At 36.9% G+C, this 18,633-nt stretch overlaps 2 protein-coding genes across 3 annotated transcripts; both read right to left on the minus strand.

Annotated features, from left to right (window-relative positions):
- Positions 1–698: 698 nt before the first annotated feature.
- LOC132189892 (putative boron transporter 7) lies at positions 699–5,620 on the minus strand. The gene is made up of 13 exons (XM_059604723.2): positions 5,517–5,620; positions 5,348–5,430; positions 5,024–5,216; positions 4,753–4,891; positions 4,506–4,671; positions 4,235–4,401; positions 3,178–3,351; positions 2,958–3,053; positions 2,739–2,855; positions 2,351–2,658; positions 1,258–1,537; positions 966–1,103; positions 699–872 (listed from the first exon to the last, which is right to left on the minus strand). Exons 1-13 carry the CDS (start codon positions 5,618–5,620, stop codon positions 843–845), a joined length of 1,995 nt encoding a protein of 664 aa, XP_059460706.1. The 3' UTR covers positions 699–842.
- Positions 5,621–8,747: 3,127 nt separating this feature from the next.
- DXPS3 (1-deoxy-D-xylulose 5-phosphate synthase 3) lies at positions 8,748–18,083 on the minus strand. Of its 2 annotated transcripts, XM_059604517.2 has the most exons (10): positions 17,726–18,079; positions 15,330–15,449; positions 15,076–15,240; positions 14,687–14,837; positions 14,092–14,360; positions 11,632–11,914; positions 10,721–11,013; positions 10,294–10,572; positions 9,810–10,094; positions 8,748–9,180 (listed from the first exon to the last, which is right to left on the minus strand). In XM_059604517.2, exons 1-10 carry the CDS (start codon positions 17,891–17,893, stop codon positions 9,031–9,033), a joined length of 2,163 nt encoding a protein of 720 aa, XP_059460500.1. In that variant the 5' UTR covers positions 17,894–18,079; the 3' UTR covers positions 8,748–9,030. The 2 variants fall into 2 exon arrangements, with proteins under 2 accessions (XP_059460500.1, XP_059460501.1); XM_059604518.2 differs by lacking the exon at positions 8,748–9,180 and having other exon boundaries at positions 9,888–10,099; positions 17,726–18,083.
- Between the last annotated feature and the right edge of the window lie 550 nt (positions 18,084–18,633).

The raw sequence follows: 18,633 nt of genomic DNA on the forward strand, positions 1-18,633 counted from the left end.
TCATCAATCACTTATAAGTGGTATGTTATAGATTTGTTGATTTTTCATGCTTGCTTCTTACTTCTTGTTACACTTCCTATCAAGATCATTTTGTATCTCATTTCGCATGTGGACATAGGAACAAACTTGTACACCAACAGCATAACTAGATCGACTGAATTTAGGAAGGGCTATTCCCCCCTGGCCCTATGCTGACTCCGCCCCTGCATGCAGCCACATGGTCTATATGTGTGCATAGCTAGTGCACCTGTCAAAATTCATCCCAACCTGCTCAAACTCCTTTAGGTCCACAGTCCACTATAGGTTTTTACTGATGATGCTGAGGCAGAGCAGAAGGCAATTCCTGTGCATTTGCTAGAGGCAGAGGCTCATTTTGAAGGCATTGAAACCATCTAATCCGATTTGTTGCTTAACTATCTTTGTACAATTTGGTCGAAATAACAAATCCAATAAAAAATTAGTACAAAGTCTAGAAATCACAGTTCAAATCAAAACAAGCAATGAGGCTCTGCCATTCCCCTGTCCCTAGATTTGCTAGTAAAACAATGAGCAAATGAATGAAAATGAAAATGAATAAAAATGAAAATGACTTTTCCTACTGAAAATGAAAATGCTTCCTTCTCTCTATTTCTTCTTCATCTTTCCTTTTCTTTTCTGTATTTGTTTTTGTTTTTTTTTTTTCTCTTGTTGTATTTGTCAATTTGATATTCTATATTTTTGATATCATGTATAATTAGCCGACTCCAAAGAAGAAGACAGCACATTTCACCACTTCTTCACAGGATCACATTCACCACCTCATTATAACAAGCACAGTCTATATCCTAACACCACAGCGGCTCTCATTGTAGTCGGACATCTTCCGGGTAAACCTGTAGACAATACAGTCTTATAACTTAAGCATGCATGCAATATATTTACTACAAGTACGTTGAAACATTAAAGACACTCCATTAGAATGTTACCTGAAAGAATCTGTCTTCGCTACAGTTTACGGTTCTAAGCTTGACCTCCCCTCTATTGGTCGTCATCTCATCCAATATCTCGGCATCGTAGAATTCTTCCAAAGTCTCCTCACTATCAGAATCAGGCAGTTCTTTTTCCTGCACACAATTTTCGTCAGAGACCTTATTGCTTACTAAATTGTCAGCAAAATAATTAACATCATTCACTAAATTTTATCTTCAGCACCAAAACTAGGATGGATTGATAAACTGGACCACAAATGAATTAGACACTGAAGATTACTAGACATACCACAATTGAGAGACTTCGATTACGCTGCGGGGCACCAACAATTTCCTCATACTCAGAAGCATCCAGTTCCTGAAGATGGTTAGGGTCAAAGAGCTTGGGAAGCACATGCTGTCTTATGCTTAAGAGAATGAAGAACGGCAACGGGAACAATATTCCAGCTATAGGTATCCATGTCACTCCAAAACAGACCAGAAAATACACAAATTGGAAGATTGTAAATGTAGCAATGAACTTAAATGGTACTGACTCCACAAATGAAGCATGAGAGCCTTCCAAGACCCTGCCCAACACAAAGTCATCACAAGAAAAGAATTAAGATTAAGATGTTAAGTTAAAACAAGACAAAAATACACTTTTAGCAATGGATGATTTATTTCACCAAATGACTCTCAAGTCTCAAACATCAATGAAAGTATATAACACCATCACATTTTGTGTTGTAATGTTATGTTAAATTACTAGTTATCTTAAAAGTTTAAGATACTAAGAAATGTTGGATTTAATTATTTAATTAATATTCAAAAACTCTCCTCACGTGTGGGTTTAAAATCCCTCTCAATAAGTGAGGTGGAATATTTAAATGAAATAGGGGTAATTATGGAGTTAGAGTTCGAATTCAATATCTTTAAACATAAGATTTTGGGATAAATAATAATTTAACATGGTATCAAAGCAAATGTCCTAAGTTCGAATCTTATCTTCGTAATTCACCTCTCATTTCAATTAAATATTTCACCCGTTAGGCTTTACTTGTTAAGGGAAAATTTGAACCCACACATGAGGGGAGCATTAAAATATAAAAATTAAATAATTAAATTTATAATTTTCTATCAACTTAAGTTTTTGGGATAATTGGTGATTCAACATGTTAATTTGTTCACATCAGTAAGATTATTATATCTGTTACTTTTGTATCCAGTTGATCAGATATAGAACAAACTCAGTCTTTCCCTGTCAGACTAACATGTATTGCCATGGATAATAAATTGGCACATACCATTTCCAAGAGGCATCGTACTACCTCTAAAAAAACATTGACTAAACCACAATTTTCATCAAACAAAAGTTCCCTGGCACTTATAAGATGACTTACTTGTAGCGACGTTTGGGGGTGATAAAGAGGAGCAACATCCTTTCCCAGAACTGATTCCCTGGGAGACTATCAATGGCCATGTAGGCAAAGTATCCCCAAAGAACTGAGGTAGGTATCCTTTTGATTACAGAGATGGCAAAAATTGATAAGCCCACAAGAAGGGACTGCAACAAGTTACTCATTCTTTGCTCATTAACCCGGACAGGCAAATAAGCATCAATGTGTTTCTCTGGATCGAATTTGCCCTTTGCATCTCCCCCTTCATCAGCTTTCATTACAGCCTCCTTCAAGTTCTCCAACTCTTTGGTCTGTAAGAAAATTCACAATATGTTTAACAGAATTATGCACACATGCCCAGAAAGTGATAATATAAGCCTAGACCACCTACAGTTGGAGCTGTGTCCATCTCTATGAAAACAGCTTGCATCTTTCCATAGATTTCAGAGTTGCTTGCTTGTTGTTTAATACATTCCTTTGCACTCTTCACCATTTTCTTTCGGATCAACTGCAAATCATGGATCACATCATATAAGAATCTAACTCGGTGGCCTTGATGTTAGCAATCAAGAGAAATTCTATTCATATAAATTATAATACAATAGCCTACCTGCCTCTTGAGAACTGCAAGACTCTTGGTGTGCATGGGGGACTGCGGGAGGACCCCATTTGAAGGAGGAAGTCCAAGCAACCCACAAATCATAGTCTGAGACCATGAAAATCATGCATCAAGTCTTACAAATGAATAAAATATAGGTTAGGTACATAAATTACAAAGAAAGAGTTCAAGGGAAAAAGCAAACAAATTGTTCAAAAATTCAGTTTCATACCATTAGTCCAAGCAATAAGATATCATAATGGTATGCAGAAGGTTTTTGGAGGTTAAACTCCTTTTGCTGTGCCATCTGAGAAGCTACACTGTGGTCAAAAAAGTATAAACCTGCTATCATCACGGCTGGTATAAAGGCAGCAAAGATGTACAACAGCGGTACCTTCCCCATATCCTGCAATTTCAGTGTATGAAATAGATCATTTAGTGTATGTCCTACAATTTGTGTATGAGGTAGATAATTCATATATTGTTCGTCAACTTTATTAACATGTAAACTTATTACTTATATATGTATTCAGATAAATTCACCCCTCCTAACATACTATAAGACAAAGACCAGGCTTGTTTTAGGCCTCTACTGAGTACAAAAATCTGAATCGTTGATGAAGTGGAAAGAGATTCCTGATGTAGATCAGAGTGCTTGGGGTTTTATGAGGAAGACTCGGGCAAATGTAAGTGTGAAGGGACCCCAAGGAGTCTAAGACGAGATCGTACTGTCCGGACATGACATCCGTGTCTGGACATGGTACCTAAATTGGAAATCCTGTTCGGACATGGCTTCGGGCTATCCGGACATGCCATCGAAAAGAAGCTCCCTAGAAATCCTGTCCGGACACGGATTTGGGCCATCCGGACACCTCTATGTTTTAGTTTACGTTTCTTTAATTATTTGGTGCCCGTCCGGACGGCCCACGTAGATTTGTTAAAACTAACTTATTTCGTATTACTATTAGGGTTAGGAGTTTGGGGGCCTATAAATACATGTTTATAGCCCCAAGAACGTAGCTTTTGATTATATTTAAGTTTTTATCAATAAGAAGCCTCAGATGTTGTTTATTTATGCATCCCACGACGTCACGCTGCATCAATTCCCCAATACAATAACTCAAGAGAGACCAATCTTCTATTAGGAGGAAATTTTCTGTAAGGCTTTCCAGACAGCCATAGAACATAAAAAAAATCATTGCACAGCCTATGAATCCTAGGAAGCAATGGTAGCATGTAATCATTGAAAAGAGACTAGATAAACAAATTATTCATTAGAACTTCAGTACCTTGATTACTGTCCAATGGTACAATGATGCAGATTCCCAGGGAAATGGACAAAAGAGCCTCCTAGGAACTCCATCGGGAACCTTATCGGGTACTGCATAAGCCAATGCTGACCACAACAAGACCATAAGGGGAACCCCATAGTCTGCAATAAAACCACGGAGCCATCCTGTATCCAAACCCACAAATAGTAAAAGATAGGATGACGTAATTAGACCCAACAATGACAGTCTTTTGTAAATTGACGAAGTCAGTGAATTTCAGTTCATTTACCTGTGCCATATCGCCATGATCTTGCTCTTCTGCTCTTAAGTGCAGTGAAAAGAACACCAAAAGAGAAAATGGTCGCAAGCAACCCATTTGTATACAGCCACTGGAATTGATACTTTTCTAATGCTGGATCTTCAGCTTTGGGGGTACTGAATTCACTGATTACTCCCTTTGATTCAAACAATTGTCAGTATCAGCATCTGCTTTTGCTAAATTTGCAACTTCTTTTGCTCTAAAAACCAATCCATACCTTAACAGCCTCTTGCATGAAAAGAACAGCAATCAACATGCCAAAAAGTTCCCCTGCTATCCTTGTAAATTTAGTGATGATTGTACATGCATTGAATATGGCAAGAACAAACAGCAGGAGTGCTGTCCAGATGCAAACCCTGTAACATAGATACCCTTGTAAAGAATGTGAAACATATATGCTAATCCAGAATTCTATTAAAATGTTGAATACTCCAGAAAAAAAACCAAAAAAAAAAGAAAAGAAAAAAAGATTATGTCGATTCACTTACCAACCAGCCCAAGCTAAAAACAGCTTGCTCCCCAACTCTGGCCGTCCTTTACTGAAATTGTACAAATAAGTGTACATTATAACTGTGGGTTCTGCAACTCCTAAAATAAGCAAAGGCTGTCCACCAATAATTGAGTGAACAATTCCACAGAGAGCAGTAGAAGCCAATGTTTCCACCGTGCTTAAGCTTCCACCTGACATAAAACAAGCATAATATTTGGACTCAAATACAAGAAAACCCATGAAACTTTTAGACACTTTGCATTAAAAGTAACCTCTACCTCTTTAAAAAGCTGAATTTAATGAGAAATGAAAAGTGGCAAACCTGTTTCCCTGCTCAGTTGCTCCCCAAAGGCAATAACGGGGAGAGCAGAAGCAAAGAAGATGTAGGCAGTTGGAGCCAATATCCTGACATAGATTAAATGACTTATAAATCAAAATTATGAGACCCCAGAAGAAGAATAAGCAATTCCAAAACAAATAAAAGATTATACCCAATGCCTGAGCAGAATGCACATATCCAATCTTCCTTATAGCATGCAGCCCTTCCTTTAATATCATTAATTATCCCCCAAAATGGAGTTCTGATATTTTTCATTGCTGATGCAAGAACCAAGGAATTTAGATTCATCAACTGGTATCTTACAATGAAGAAATGCTAGACACGCTTCTAGAAATCCATTTATCACAGTACAAGCAAGACAAATTGAATCAGTGAATTTCTCCAAGTGGATGTGTTTCGAATTGAGGGGAGAAGAGGAAACAAGAACAAATCAACAGTACCCTGTGAAATTTTCATGACCAACCGTGAAGAAACAAATAACCAAAGATTCTTGCCTCTACATCCTTTAGAAAAAAAAAGGGGGAAAAAAAAAAAAAGACTACGCCATTGATGATCTTTTTAAACAAAATACATGTGTAGGAAAATATTACCAGAAGTTCAAAAAAACCAATATAGTTCTTAATAAAGAATTCCAAAACCAGTCGCCTAACATCTAATGAAACTAAAAGGCGTGCATCATAGATTATGTTTTTAAAGTTACATTGATTACAAATTAAACTCACCGCACGAACAATGACTGGATTGCATAAAAAAAAAGAAGGAATCGAAGTTAAAGCTTAATAGGCAATAACAGACATATATATATATATAGAGAGAGAGAGAGAGAGAGAGAGAGAGAGAGAGAGAGAGTACAATCGGTTTTGATAAAATAATTCACCAATACTGTGAACCCAAGCAGGCGCGCAAAAAGCATTTCACAATCATGAATTCCCCATTCAGAAACGCAAAATGTACATCAGGAACAACCTCATTAATGCCTGTTTGGTTGATGAGAAACCAGTAAGAAAAGAAGCGACATTGCAGAGGAAAAAAAATTTGAATCCTGATATTTCCTTTTGTTTCAGATTCCAAAGAAAGAAACCATGAGGAATTCTGAATCCACTCGATTTTATATGTCACGGTTTCCATTTTCTAGGCAAAATGAAACATTAAAAGACGTAAAAACTTGTTTTTCCTTGGCATTCTACGGAACCCAACAGATTTTTTAAGAAGAATACATCATCTCGAACTTCCGTGCACGTAATCTTTTTTATATTCATACAGAAACAAAGTCGTGACAATCGGAGAATCGATCATCATAAATACAAAGAAAACAGAGTAACATTACAACAACAAATACACGAACCTGGACCCTCGCATGTAAAAATCCCAGAAAGATGGAAACGGAGAAAATGTGGGCAAATCCCTCCGCCGGAGACGTCAGATTCCGGTGGGGGTCTCTCTCTCTCTCTCTCTCTCTGAATGCGAGGGACACGGAGTGAAGAGGAGGGCTTGGGGGAGTTCAAAAACTATAACGGGTTTTGTGGGACCGTGCTGGCATGCTCTAAGTGTGGGTCCCATACAGAGTCGGGTGGATGAGGTGGCGATCTGTAAATCAAGTCGGTGGGTTCGGGTTTTTCCATTTCCATTAGCGCGTAATTGTGTCGTGTAGAATGTGTTTTGTGTTTTTGTCTGTCGTTGTGTTGTGTCCTCGTTGCGCCTTGTTGGAAGCGGAATGTCGCGAGGGAATATTTGGTGGAATTTAAAAAGCACATTTTATTATGGAAAAGTCGACGTACCAGCGCTTAATTGATAATGGCCTCTCAAATTTTCAATTGTAATTAGGGATGGAGTCTGCTTTGAATTTGGAGAGAGATCAATTGGCAAAAAATACCTTAAATTATTAATTTTTTACCTTAATTTTTTTTTCTTGTAATTTGGGGGTGACCAGGGCTACGGCCGGTCCTCTCCTAAATCCATCTCTGATTGTAATTATGTTCTCTCTAAATTACCAAAAATTGTCGATGTTCCTCAATAATGAAACTAAATATATAAAATCTAAGGAGTGGCCAATTTTATTTATTTTTTAATTTTTGTTTTAAATAAAATTTTCCGTTTTAAAAAATTAAAAACTTTCGTTTTTAAAACAAAATTAAAAAAAAAAAAAAAAAAATCATTTTTTTAAATAAAAAATTTCCGTTTGTTTAAAAACAATTCGTATAAAAAAATTAATTTTTATTTTTACTTTTTTCGAATTTATAGGTACGTTTGTCTTATTAACAAATCTATAAGAGTATTTTTATCTTTTTGTTAGTCTTAGGAAGACATTGACAAATGTTTTGGTAGTTTGGGAGACATTGTCAATTGAATTGTAGTTGAAGGGGTATGTGGACTTTACCCTTTTATTATTGTATTTCATATCTATCTAATTGCATTGAGAATTTTTGTCTTTTGCCTTCTTTTTTTTTTCTATTCAATACGCGGAAAATGAAAAGAGAAATTACATAAAAATAAAATCCAAAGGAAACATAGTTATCCTTAAAAAGTTTAAAAATTAGTCAAATAAATGAGCGATCCATCAAAGTAATTGGTACAGCCAAAGAAAGCAGTAAAAGTATACAAAATTTTGTAAACGGAATAAACTGTGAACCAACAAGAAACAAGAAAGCATGTGCAACCCACTTCAAATTTAGGCCTCGTTCGCTTGCACCTTCTCTCTTTTTTTTTTTTTTTTTTTTTTTTTTCTCGCTCTATAAAAAATGAAAACATTAACAAACAACACACCGATAAAAAATACTCAAAACTACGTTCAGAACATATTTTCAACCAAAACACAAAAAAAAAAAAAAAAAAAAAAAAACTTTATCAAGGTTACCTTAATCTTTTTGGTGCCCTCCCTCACATGGGAGTCTAAACCAGGAGATGTGTTTCCGCTTTCGGCGTTTCTTCGTTGTGCCGCTAAAAGTAAGAAGAACCACCAAATTCCGCGTAAAGACTAAAGACTATTGTCTTGTCTTTTATGGGTTTATTAGTAGATGCATGCATGCATGCACAGAGCATTTGGACAGCTCAAGTCACGCATGAGCGTACAGCTGCAGACAGCATGTTGCCTGAATCTGATAATGGAACAACATGCATTCACCCTACTTCAACACCAACCTTTGCATTAATTTTAGGTGAAAAACTTCTTCCATTTATACTAGGAATAGCAAATATGTTGTTTATTTGTAAAAACAAGTGCACGGAAGGAGGGTATGTAGAAGAACAGATTTCAGCTACGAGCAACTAATTGCACTCGATTTCCGTCCAAGAAGAACCATATATTCTTCTGGTAAAAAATGGAATCAGATGCAAATGAATTACCAGGCAGAGTGCTGGTGATTATCTGATGACAGTTTCTCCAAAATAAACAGCCAACAAAAGACTGATTAGAGATTAATAAAGCAACTTGTAGCTTGATATCAAACAAGAGTATCCAAGTAGTTACATCAGTACTATACAATTACCATATACTTGGAGCTTAATTATGATATATACTAACAAATTGTTATAGATATACAGAATACTAGAGAAATAACAAAAACTTGGCACACTCGATGCTGCTTTGAATTCATCCTATTCTTTCTTCAGCTGGGCGATCTTCAATTTATCATAGTATTTCAACAAGGCTGAAAAAATGGAGCTTTCTAGGATGTTAAGAGGAGGGCTTCCCGATTGCGGCCAAGCAGACTTAACGCGGTTGCAGCTATGTGATGTCCGGTCAACCCAGCAAGATTAAGCTGTTCATCTGCTGATGCGTGCTCTATGTAGTTGTCTGGTAGAACAATTGGACGCCACTTGAAAAGTTGAACCAGAAATGTCACAACAACAAAAAAAAAAAAAGGATTAGACTTGGGTGATTATTTTGAACAAGAAATTCTTACTGTCACATTCGCATTTGTATTACACTGAAATCATGATACATCCATTGGCAAAACAGAGCGGAAATATCAACGTAGCCACCTAAATGTGAGAGAGCCCCTATAAAGTCTACTTGTCTAAGCAAGTCTCAAGCAACTCATGCACCTACTAAAGCAGGTAGGCTCCATAAGGACTTTCTCACATTTTCTACCCAAAAATTGTTGGGGATTTGGATCCCCTGCAAAAACATGGACTCATATACAACTTTCACATATGTAAATTTCTAATATTTTACCCTAACTACTACAACTGAAAATAGAATTCACAAATTAGCATAGTTACTACAAACAGATTTTGATGAACCCCCCTCTCTCCTCTCTCTCTTCTCCCTCCAGGAAACCAAGTCCAAGAAACATATAACCTGAGTGCAAACTTCTCTCTCTCTCAACAAGGAAAATGTAGTAATCATCATCTACACCCACTTTTAAAGAATTCGGAAAAAAAAAAAAAATTTGAGAAGAGTTGCTCTTTGGAGATCACAATACGATGTGGCTAAAATTGTTACCTTAATTCTTCCATCGAGTTGTCCGTCGAGTGCAATAAACTGCGCAACATGGGATGCAAATCCTCCAATGGAGCCTTCCTCAACTGTGATCAGAAATGCATGGTTTTGACAAAGCTGCCTGAGAAGCTTGATGTCTAGGGGCTTGCAGAATCTTGCATCAGCCACTGTTACCTCAAGGCCAAGCGTTGAAAGAAGGGACCGAGCCTTAAGACAATTCTGAACCATTGCCCCATAGCCGAGCAAAGCAACATCTTTGCCCTCTGCAAGAACTTTCCCTTTTCCAATCTGCTCTAGAATACAATGTGGACAAACGAGCCATAAACAAGTTGAGTTTTTACGCCAATAAAGAAGAATGGGATGATGAACATGTAATTAGTTTTAACCAAAATATAGGTAACTAGTGGTAAACCTTTTCTGAGCAATAATAGTTGAGACATTTTTCAAAGTAAATATAAGCAAAAATTGTGAGGCACCAAGGGCTTACCTCTATGGGAATCCCACAGCATATACTGTAGTCTTCCTGTACAACGGCACCCCTAGGATACCGGAAGCAAATAGGTCGATCGTCAACCTGGGCTGCAGTGGCCACCATGTGGACAAGCTCATCCTCATTGGATGGTGCCATGACTATCATATTTGGCAAGCATGACATGAATGTTATATCAAATGCTCCACACTGCATTGGGCCATCAGACCCTACAAGTCCTGCACTAGTAATGACAAAACGGACTGGAATTCTTTGCCGATCTACATCATGGACCACCTAAAGAAACATAAAGAAAAACACTTTTAGTGACTTAAGAATGTATATATCTCCTTGTTCAAGCCAAACACCCGAAGAATGAATGAACAAAAATCTCTTCTTTATCTGAAACAAGTGGAACCATATGAAGTTTAGAGAGAGAGAGAACCTGATCATAAGCTCTCTGTAGAAAAGTGGAAGGGATTATGCAAAATGGCTTCAATCCACCGCAGGACAAACCAGCAGAAAATGTAACTGCATGTTGCTCTGCAATTCCCATGTCAAAAAACTTGTCTGGAAATTTTGCCTGAAATAGTTGAAGCGATGGTTCCATTTGCTTTCCTGCATGAACTGTCACAATATCTTTATCCTTCATTGCCTCCGCAACTAAAGCCTCCCCAAAGCAATCACTATACGTCAATGAGTGAATCCTAGACGGTAATGAATCAGAATTACTTGAATCTGCAAAGTGTGAGAAAGGGAAATCAATCAAAATGTTAAACCGAACTGACGATGACATTTTCGTTTAGTATATAAAGAAACAGTAACACCAGGAAAGAACTTTGTCATCGGTCACCCTCTGCTGCATATAGGTGACAGAAGGGGTGTTTAGCTCCCGCTACTTGGTACTCAATATGCATCTGACCAAACCTGAGTCCAAAATGCAAACCACGGAGGAGCTGGGTAGTGCAGTTCCTATTTGGCTTGATTCCTAGTAGAACTCTAGGACTACATTAAGGATAGTATATTCACCCAACGCCATCTTCACAGTAAACTGAAGGTACAGAGTACAGACTTATAGATGATTGATCCTATGTTGAAATAAAACTAGACTTCAATTTGTAGACTTGAACACGCTTAACATGTCCCAAGCTCTAAACACCAGGGAAAATATTTCCTATGCTCGCCTAAGTCCTAAGCCAAGAGCGAGCAACAGCTCAGCAAACAAAACCAAAGTGAGCTATGCCAAGTTAAGCTATAATATACTAACAGACTCACAAATCTCATGAGTTACTGCAGAAAAATAAAAAAAGATTATGAAACAGACACCAGCAAGGGAATAAAGACTAATGAAGATACCTTCAAGTGGCCTGCCTGCTATTTCACTCTTTTGACTATTTTCTGGTTCCCGATTTTCTTCTGTTATCACATGAACCAACACAGGACCCATTGAATCCAGAGATGCTACTTCGCGCAAAACACAAATCAGGTCTTCAATGTTATGTCCATCAACAGGGCCAATGTAATATAACCCAAGTTCTTCAAAAAGAGTTGCCCCCAGCGGACCCATCATACCACGTGCATACTCGTCAACTTTGGCTGCTAATTCATGCATACCCCTACCAATTTTTTTAGTAACACCCTGACCAGAAGCAAATATTACTTTTATGACAGTACTAAGATACATAATTTCAGCTCAAGACAAATATTATAAATTCGTGCATACCACTACCAACACAAGCAAACTATTGCAACAGAACTTTCAAATTTCCAAAAGGCCCCAATAAAATTGTTAGGAGAGTTGTTGGGATTTTGTTATATGGGTATTTTGGTCAGATTGGTGTACATAATTTCACTGAGGGCATGGTTTGGAAATTTCTCTGAGGAGGTATTGGAATTTGGTCTCCATAGATGTTAGACAAATCATTCAATATTTCAATCGCCTTGTCGTATATGCGGATGTTGTGATTACACATGATTCAAGAAGCATTGCTCGATTGAAACAATTTTTGCAGCAAGGTTTCATACAAAGGATTTGGGCCAACTTCGATATTTTCTGGGTATTGAAGTTGCTAGATCTCGGACAGATATTAATTTATGTCAAAAAAAAGTATGTACTTGATTTGTTACAAGAGACGGGTATTTTAGGAACTCGTCTTGTTGAGGTTCCAATGGATCCTAATTAGAGAGAATTGAAGGATGAAGGAGAATTGTTTGAGGACCCTGGCAGGTATCATCGTTTAGTTGGAAAGTTAAATTATCTTACTATTACCGGGCCAGATATTTCATACGCAGTTAGTGTTTTTAGTTGGTTCTTTGAGGCTACTAAGGTTTCACATTGGGAAGCAGTCACCCATCCATTTATGAAGAGAGCTCATGGTATTGGGATACTGTATAGACCCAATGGACATTTCAACGTATAAGGTTTTACTGATGCAGATTGGGCGGGTTCTCCCTCCAATAGATGATCCACTACACAATATTGTACATTCTTAGGTGGCAATCTAGTCACTTGGAAGAGTAAGAAACAGACAGTGGTGGCACAATCTAGTGTTGAAGTAGAGTACAAGGCAATGGCTCATACCACTAATGAATTGACATGGCTACAACATTTTCTTCAATAGATTGGATTTTCAGCTCCTACTCATATCTGATTGTTATGTGACAATAAAGTTGTATCATATATTGCATCTAACCAGGTTTTCCATGAAAGAACCAAGTACATTGAGGTTGATTGTCATTTCATTTGAAATAAGATACTCAATGGAGATATATTTAGACCATTTGTGCAATCAAGAGACCAGTTAGCTGACACATTTAGAAAATTTGTGTCACAATCAATTAGAGTTTATTTGTTCCAAGCTGGGTTTATATATGCTCCAACTTGAAGGGGAGTGTTAGAAAGGTTGTTGGGATTTTTTTATGTGGGCATTTGGTTAGTGTGGTGTACATGGGTATTTTGGTCAGTATGGTATATTTTTCAACATATATAACAAAATGTGTTTGGTAGGCTACGCATGTTGAACGAGCCTCCTCTTTCTCTCCAAATTTTATCATGCAAACCGAGCTACAAAAATAAAGCTTTTCATTAAGCTTATATGACCAGAAGGCCTCAAGCCTCAAATGCATTTCATTAAGCATACTACTCCCTCATACTAGGATTGCCTCTCAAGTAATTCCTGAAACTCTAAAAATTTCCCAATGTTCCCCCAGATTCCAATCATCCTTGGTGATATTAGACAAGATACCAAATCTCTCAGTATGGTACAAAGGTCCATTAAGTGAAAAACCATCAAAGGGGGAAAAATGCAGGAGGGCTGGTATAGCATAAGATGCCAGTGGCAGGAGCACATGTAATATTCAAAAGTCAAAAGGTCCCTCATACATTCATCACGAGCAGCTCGAAAAGCCACCATTCTGAAAATTTAACAGTCCGAGAGTGCCACAAGCATGCCAGATCATCATCATGCATAGAGACCAGCAGGGAGTTTTATCCCTTTTTTTTGGGGGGGGGGGGGGGGGGGGGGGGGGGGGTAGTGGGAGGTAAGACTATTATTTCCTGCCCAAAGAGAAGAGGGCAGGGAAAATAATAGGGGAATAGTGACCCGGTAGTCCCCCTGCTCAGACAGGGGAGCTTCTGGAGATCCCTGTCCGGGGAGAGAGAGAGGGAGGGGGGGGGGGGGAACCTACCACTGGTATTTAACTTCACAAAATATGTATATTTTTTGTTGTTTAAAATGTTCCTATCCTCATTAGAAATATTTTGAAGTAGATATCCTCCACAGGTTTAGTCAATTAGAAGGAAAACCAGAGAAAAACCTTAGCAACTTCTCTCAACTTCCGGAAGGATTTACTTGACTGGAGCTTGCTTAGAGTGCTAGATAGAGCACTAATGGATGTCTTGGGGCCCTCTTCAGTCTTTAGGTGTAAAGAGTGTCGACTGTCATTTAGAATCACTACCATATTAGAGTCCAGATAGCCCACATTACTCATTGCCTCATAGACCTGACCTGCCATAGTTGTCTCATTGCTGATGACAGCAACTATACGTTCCCGCTTCCCTTTTATATCCCTTGCAATCGCCATACCTAAAATGAAAACAATTGGATTCAATTTGAAACTTTATAAACGAAAGCAGAGCCAATGAAATTTTTTTTTATTAAATAAAAAAAAAAAAAAAAAAAAAAAAAGGCTTCAAAGGTTGCACTGATGAGCTGAACACGTAATGTTTTTTTGATGAATGAGCTGAACATCCTAATGTACAAATCAACCAACATCCAAAGAGAGTTCTGATTACTAGATACATGCATGTAGATATTTGTATGAAGGCAAGTAAAAGCTGAAAACAAAAACAAACTTTTCCAAGTGGGTGAGTCACAAGAAGTTGATAGAACATAGGGAAAGTAAATACTACCAAGTCCAGCAGAAATGCTGTTACAACCATGCCCAGCGCCAAAAGGATCATAATCACTCTCAAATCGGGATGTAAAACCTGAGAGACCATTCTTTTCTCGCATTGTATGCATGAGGGACCGCCTTCCTGTAAGAATTTTATGTGCGTGTGTCTGCCACAGAAGGAAATGCATTAATCTAATAACAGACCAGACTTTCATTTATAAATGATAAGGCACATATACACAAGGTCTATTGCTTTAATTTCTGTTATCTCGGCATTTTGCTTGTTATAGTAATCGCATGAGATAGAATATAACACGGAAGCTATAATCTCTGCTCTCTCACCCTCTCTCTTTGCCAACAACCAAGCACTCCCATTGAAAGAAAAGGTATAGAATATGATCTTACTTGTTCCCCATCATCCCACAATATCTTGTCAACTGGAGCATGGAAAACATGGTGTATTGCAACTGTCAGCTCCACCACTGACAAACTGGATTTAAAGGATTTTTGTGTTTTTGACATTATAAAAGATAATTCCAAACGAATTTCATCCGCTAATTGTTTCAGTTCCTGCAAGTCCCACTCTTTAGTAAGTATGGTAGCTGTGAGCTTACAAGTTCGACGTATACAGGAAAAGAGTTGGATGCTGTAAAAACTACCTTAGAAGACAAATTCTTCAAGTGGATTGGGTTTTCAACTACATCAAGTATGGGTGTTGGGACATTCTCCCAGAAGAAATCATCAATGTTGGGCAAAGAACCTAATCGACTTACAAGTCCCTGCATCAAGAAGAATCAGATAACACAACATTGAACAATGAAAGATTATATGGATCATCTAATTGTAAGGTTTAACACCAATGAAGACCAAACTGCTAGTTGCTCAGTGCTTAGAGTGATAATACAAGTAATACATAAAATTAGAAAGGAAAGCACTCACAAAAAGGTAGAATTACAATAATGAAGGATTAGATTGGAGTAGGCTAGCTCACAAAGAAGACCAAGGTGCAAGTAGAATTCATTACAAGGATAACATGTTGCAGCTAAGAGAAATGATGGACATTATTTCATAGAAGGTATAATCCTAAAAAGAGTAGAATGAAAAAACACATTTTATGGACCAAATCCCAAATATTTTAGTTGAGGCTCTTGAGGCTTCAAGAACATTTCTGGATGCATGATCCAACCAAATTATGCAACAGAACTTCCAAACTTAATTTAAATTGCCAATACTTTTCCAAAGAGCAAAAGTGCATAGAGGAACTACAAGAAAATTATTTTATTCATAAGGGCAAGCATTCATGTTCTCAAAGTGCATACTCAGACAAGCTGAACTGGTGAATTGTCGACAGTTCTGAAGTCAGTTACAGGTCCAAAGAAAGTTCATGATGCTTTCTCAAAAAGCTTTGTATTAAAACATGACATAGCGGGTAGCCTTTAAGATGTTCTTAAATTCCAGGATACCAACTTCACAGCTAAACCATACTTTTCTAGGTTAATAATTGATGATGCCAGTCATGATTATAGTTTCAGAGGGTGTTGTGTGAAAATTTTGGTTACTACTGGCTATGGTGGAACCTTTAGGCATGCTCAAGGGAAACATTGTTCAATTAGAAGCTATCTAGTGCAGGCACATTTTTGGTCGGTAAACATGAAAATCAACAGGCTTTAGTTCACACAAATTCTTCAAAATCGATAAGACTCTTACAAGTTGGACACAAATTTCCTTCAACCTACTCTAATAAGTGACAAGTGTCATTCAACATTTTTGAGTTTCTAAAAAATTAATATTTGGGTTCCTAGATTAGTAGAATGACAATAAATGACTGTTAAAATATTAAAGAAAATGTGAGAGATGACACTTGTCACTTATTAGAATAGGTTGAAGGAAATTTCCTCACTTATTATAATAGGTTGAAGGAAATTTCCTCCAAACTGGTTTGGAGGCAATTTCTGTCCATACAAGTTTAAGATGATTATTTGTTTGCTAGGAAGCTCCATTGGTTGCAAAAACGTGATAAACCAATGATGGCCAACAAGCATAGTGAGTTATAATAAAATCCAGAAATTATCTTCTTCTTATATATATAAGCTTGAATTCCCATTTTCTCCCTGCCAATGAGCATAAATTTAAACAAGGACACCATAATTTGATAATGTTAGGTAACAGAAACCACTCTGCTCAACGTTAGACACTGTCACCACTGGCCTTTTGCAGTCAAGAGGTATCTCTCTCCTTCTGAGATGAGGTCTTAGGCTCAACTTGTAATGAGTTGGGATTTTTGGGGGATAGGATTCTTCTATCACTTTGCAGGAAAAAGAAATTTTGGACATCGTTATCAATTTATTCTCCAATTGTATGCAAAGTAGACGGTTCAAATCCTAGAATATCAACTCTAAAATATCTCTAAATTTACAAAGGGTTACGTAATTTTTGCCTCCTTGTTGCAAACTGCTAATTTTACTTTTTCTTTGCTTTGCCCTCTTTCTTTTTCTTCTCCCTACCGCCACAACTTCTGGAATCAGTTTCTCATTCACAGATAAAGTATTTCCAATTGTAGGAAAAAAAAATTGTTAAAAAATACTTCCCAGTAGTGTTTCAGTAAAAGATAATGTTATTTCAATTAACCATATCACAATAGATTTGAAACATGCCAAAAACAAGAATCACATGCCATAACACATTTCAAGAAATTGAAAATAACAAATGTTCAACTATTACGAATTCTCTAACTTCCCACTTCCCTTACAATATGTTTAGTCGCCAAAAAATCTGAGGAAAATAAAAGGAAAGAGATTTCAAGCTTAGAATTTTCTTCTGTGCAGCTCGTAATTGAAAAAAAAAAAAAAAAAAAAAAAAAAAAAACAATAGATGTCTGTAACACTTGAGCTTTTGGTACCTTCTGCCACCAGCCACCACCACATTTCTTGATAAAAGAAAAGAAGAAAAACAATGGAAGTTCCCGTTTACCCTTCCCTTCTTTTATTTAGTTTCTCGGCAACCAAACAGACGATTAGAGCATAGGAATAAGAAAATGAGAGTAAACTCAGCATACCTTGGAAGTAATGGAGGAACCGGAACAAGGGTACAAGTTAATTCTTGAAAGTTCCACATTAAGAGGGAAACTAGAGCTTGAGCAGTCCACTCTGCGAGGCAAAGCACCAACTTTTCCATGGGAATGGGCAGTAATTCCAAATGGGTACCCAGCAGAAGCAGTACCCATCTAGGAAAACAGAGACCCAACACTCCGAAACTGATCAATTTCAAGAAAAAGAGCACAAGTTGAGAGCTCGCTTGCAGGAATGTAAATGAAGAGCGTCAAATGTGGAATTACTCCGTGTTTTGAGGGTTGAGAATGTCCAAAAATGAAAAGAAGGGACACAGGAAAAGCCACAAATGATCGAAAACGGCTGAGAATAAATATATGGTACAATAATTTGAGCAACAGCCACAGAGGAGATGAATAAAGCATATATTAAAATAAAAAATAAAAAAAAAATAAAAAAAATAAAAAAATAAAAGAAAAAGAAAAAAAGCATAAGTTTTGTAGACCGAAGAGAATCTAACCCAGAAAATAAACAAATAAAAAGTGTTATTTTTCGTATTATTTATGTATTTTTCAACCACAAAAAATAATTTCTTTTCAATTTTGAAGTAGTATGTAAAAAAAAATTACTAAATTGATGCTCATTATTTTAATTTTTTTATTCTTTATCAACTTAGAGCGTGTTTGGAATTGCATTTGAAAAATATAGTTTTTAAATCAAAATGAGTTTTTGGGAAAAAACGTTTTTGTCAAAAGTGTTTTTTTTTTTTTTGCAATTTTTAAGGCTTTTTTGACCCTTAAAAATGCTTTTAATTTTTTGACCAAATGCATGCTTTTTTCTTCAAACAGACTTTTGAGTGTTAAAAGTACTTTTAGGCCCATCAAACGCAATTCCAAACAGATACTTATGACATTGT

Source organism: Corylus avellana, chromosome 9 (genome assembly GCF_965113065.1).
Source record: "Corylus avellana chromosome 9, dhCorAvel1.hap1.2, whole genome shotgun sequence".
Taxonomy (NCBI): Eukaryota; Viridiplantae; Streptophyta; class Magnoliopsida; order Fagales; family Betulaceae; genus Corylus; species Corylus avellana.

Coding starts and splice junctions, on each gene's coding strand:
- LOC132189892 (XM_059604723.2), bottom strand. CDS start 5,620: ATGAAAAATATCAGAACTCCATTTTGGGGGATAATTAATGATATTAAA. Junction 2,659..2,738: donor AGATGGACACAGCTCCAACT/GTAGGTGGTCTA, acceptor ATTTTCTTACAG/ACCAAAGAGTTGGAGAACTT. Junction 1,538..2,350: donor ACCCCCAAACGTCGCTACAA/GTAAGTCATCTT, acceptor TGTGTTGGGCAG/GGTCTTGGAAGGCTCTCATG.
- DXPS3 (XM_059604517.2), bottom strand. CDS start 17,893: ATGGGTACTGCTTCTGCTGGGTACCCATTTGGAATTACTGCCCATTCC. Junction 15,450..17,725: donor GTTCCTCCATTACTTCCAAG/GTATGCTGAGTT, acceptor TTCTTGATGCAG/GGACTTGTAAGTCGATTAGG. Junction 9,181..9,809: donor AACTCGATGGAAGAATTAAG/GTAACAATTTTA, acceptor CAACTTTTCAAG/TGGCGTCCAATTGTTCTACC.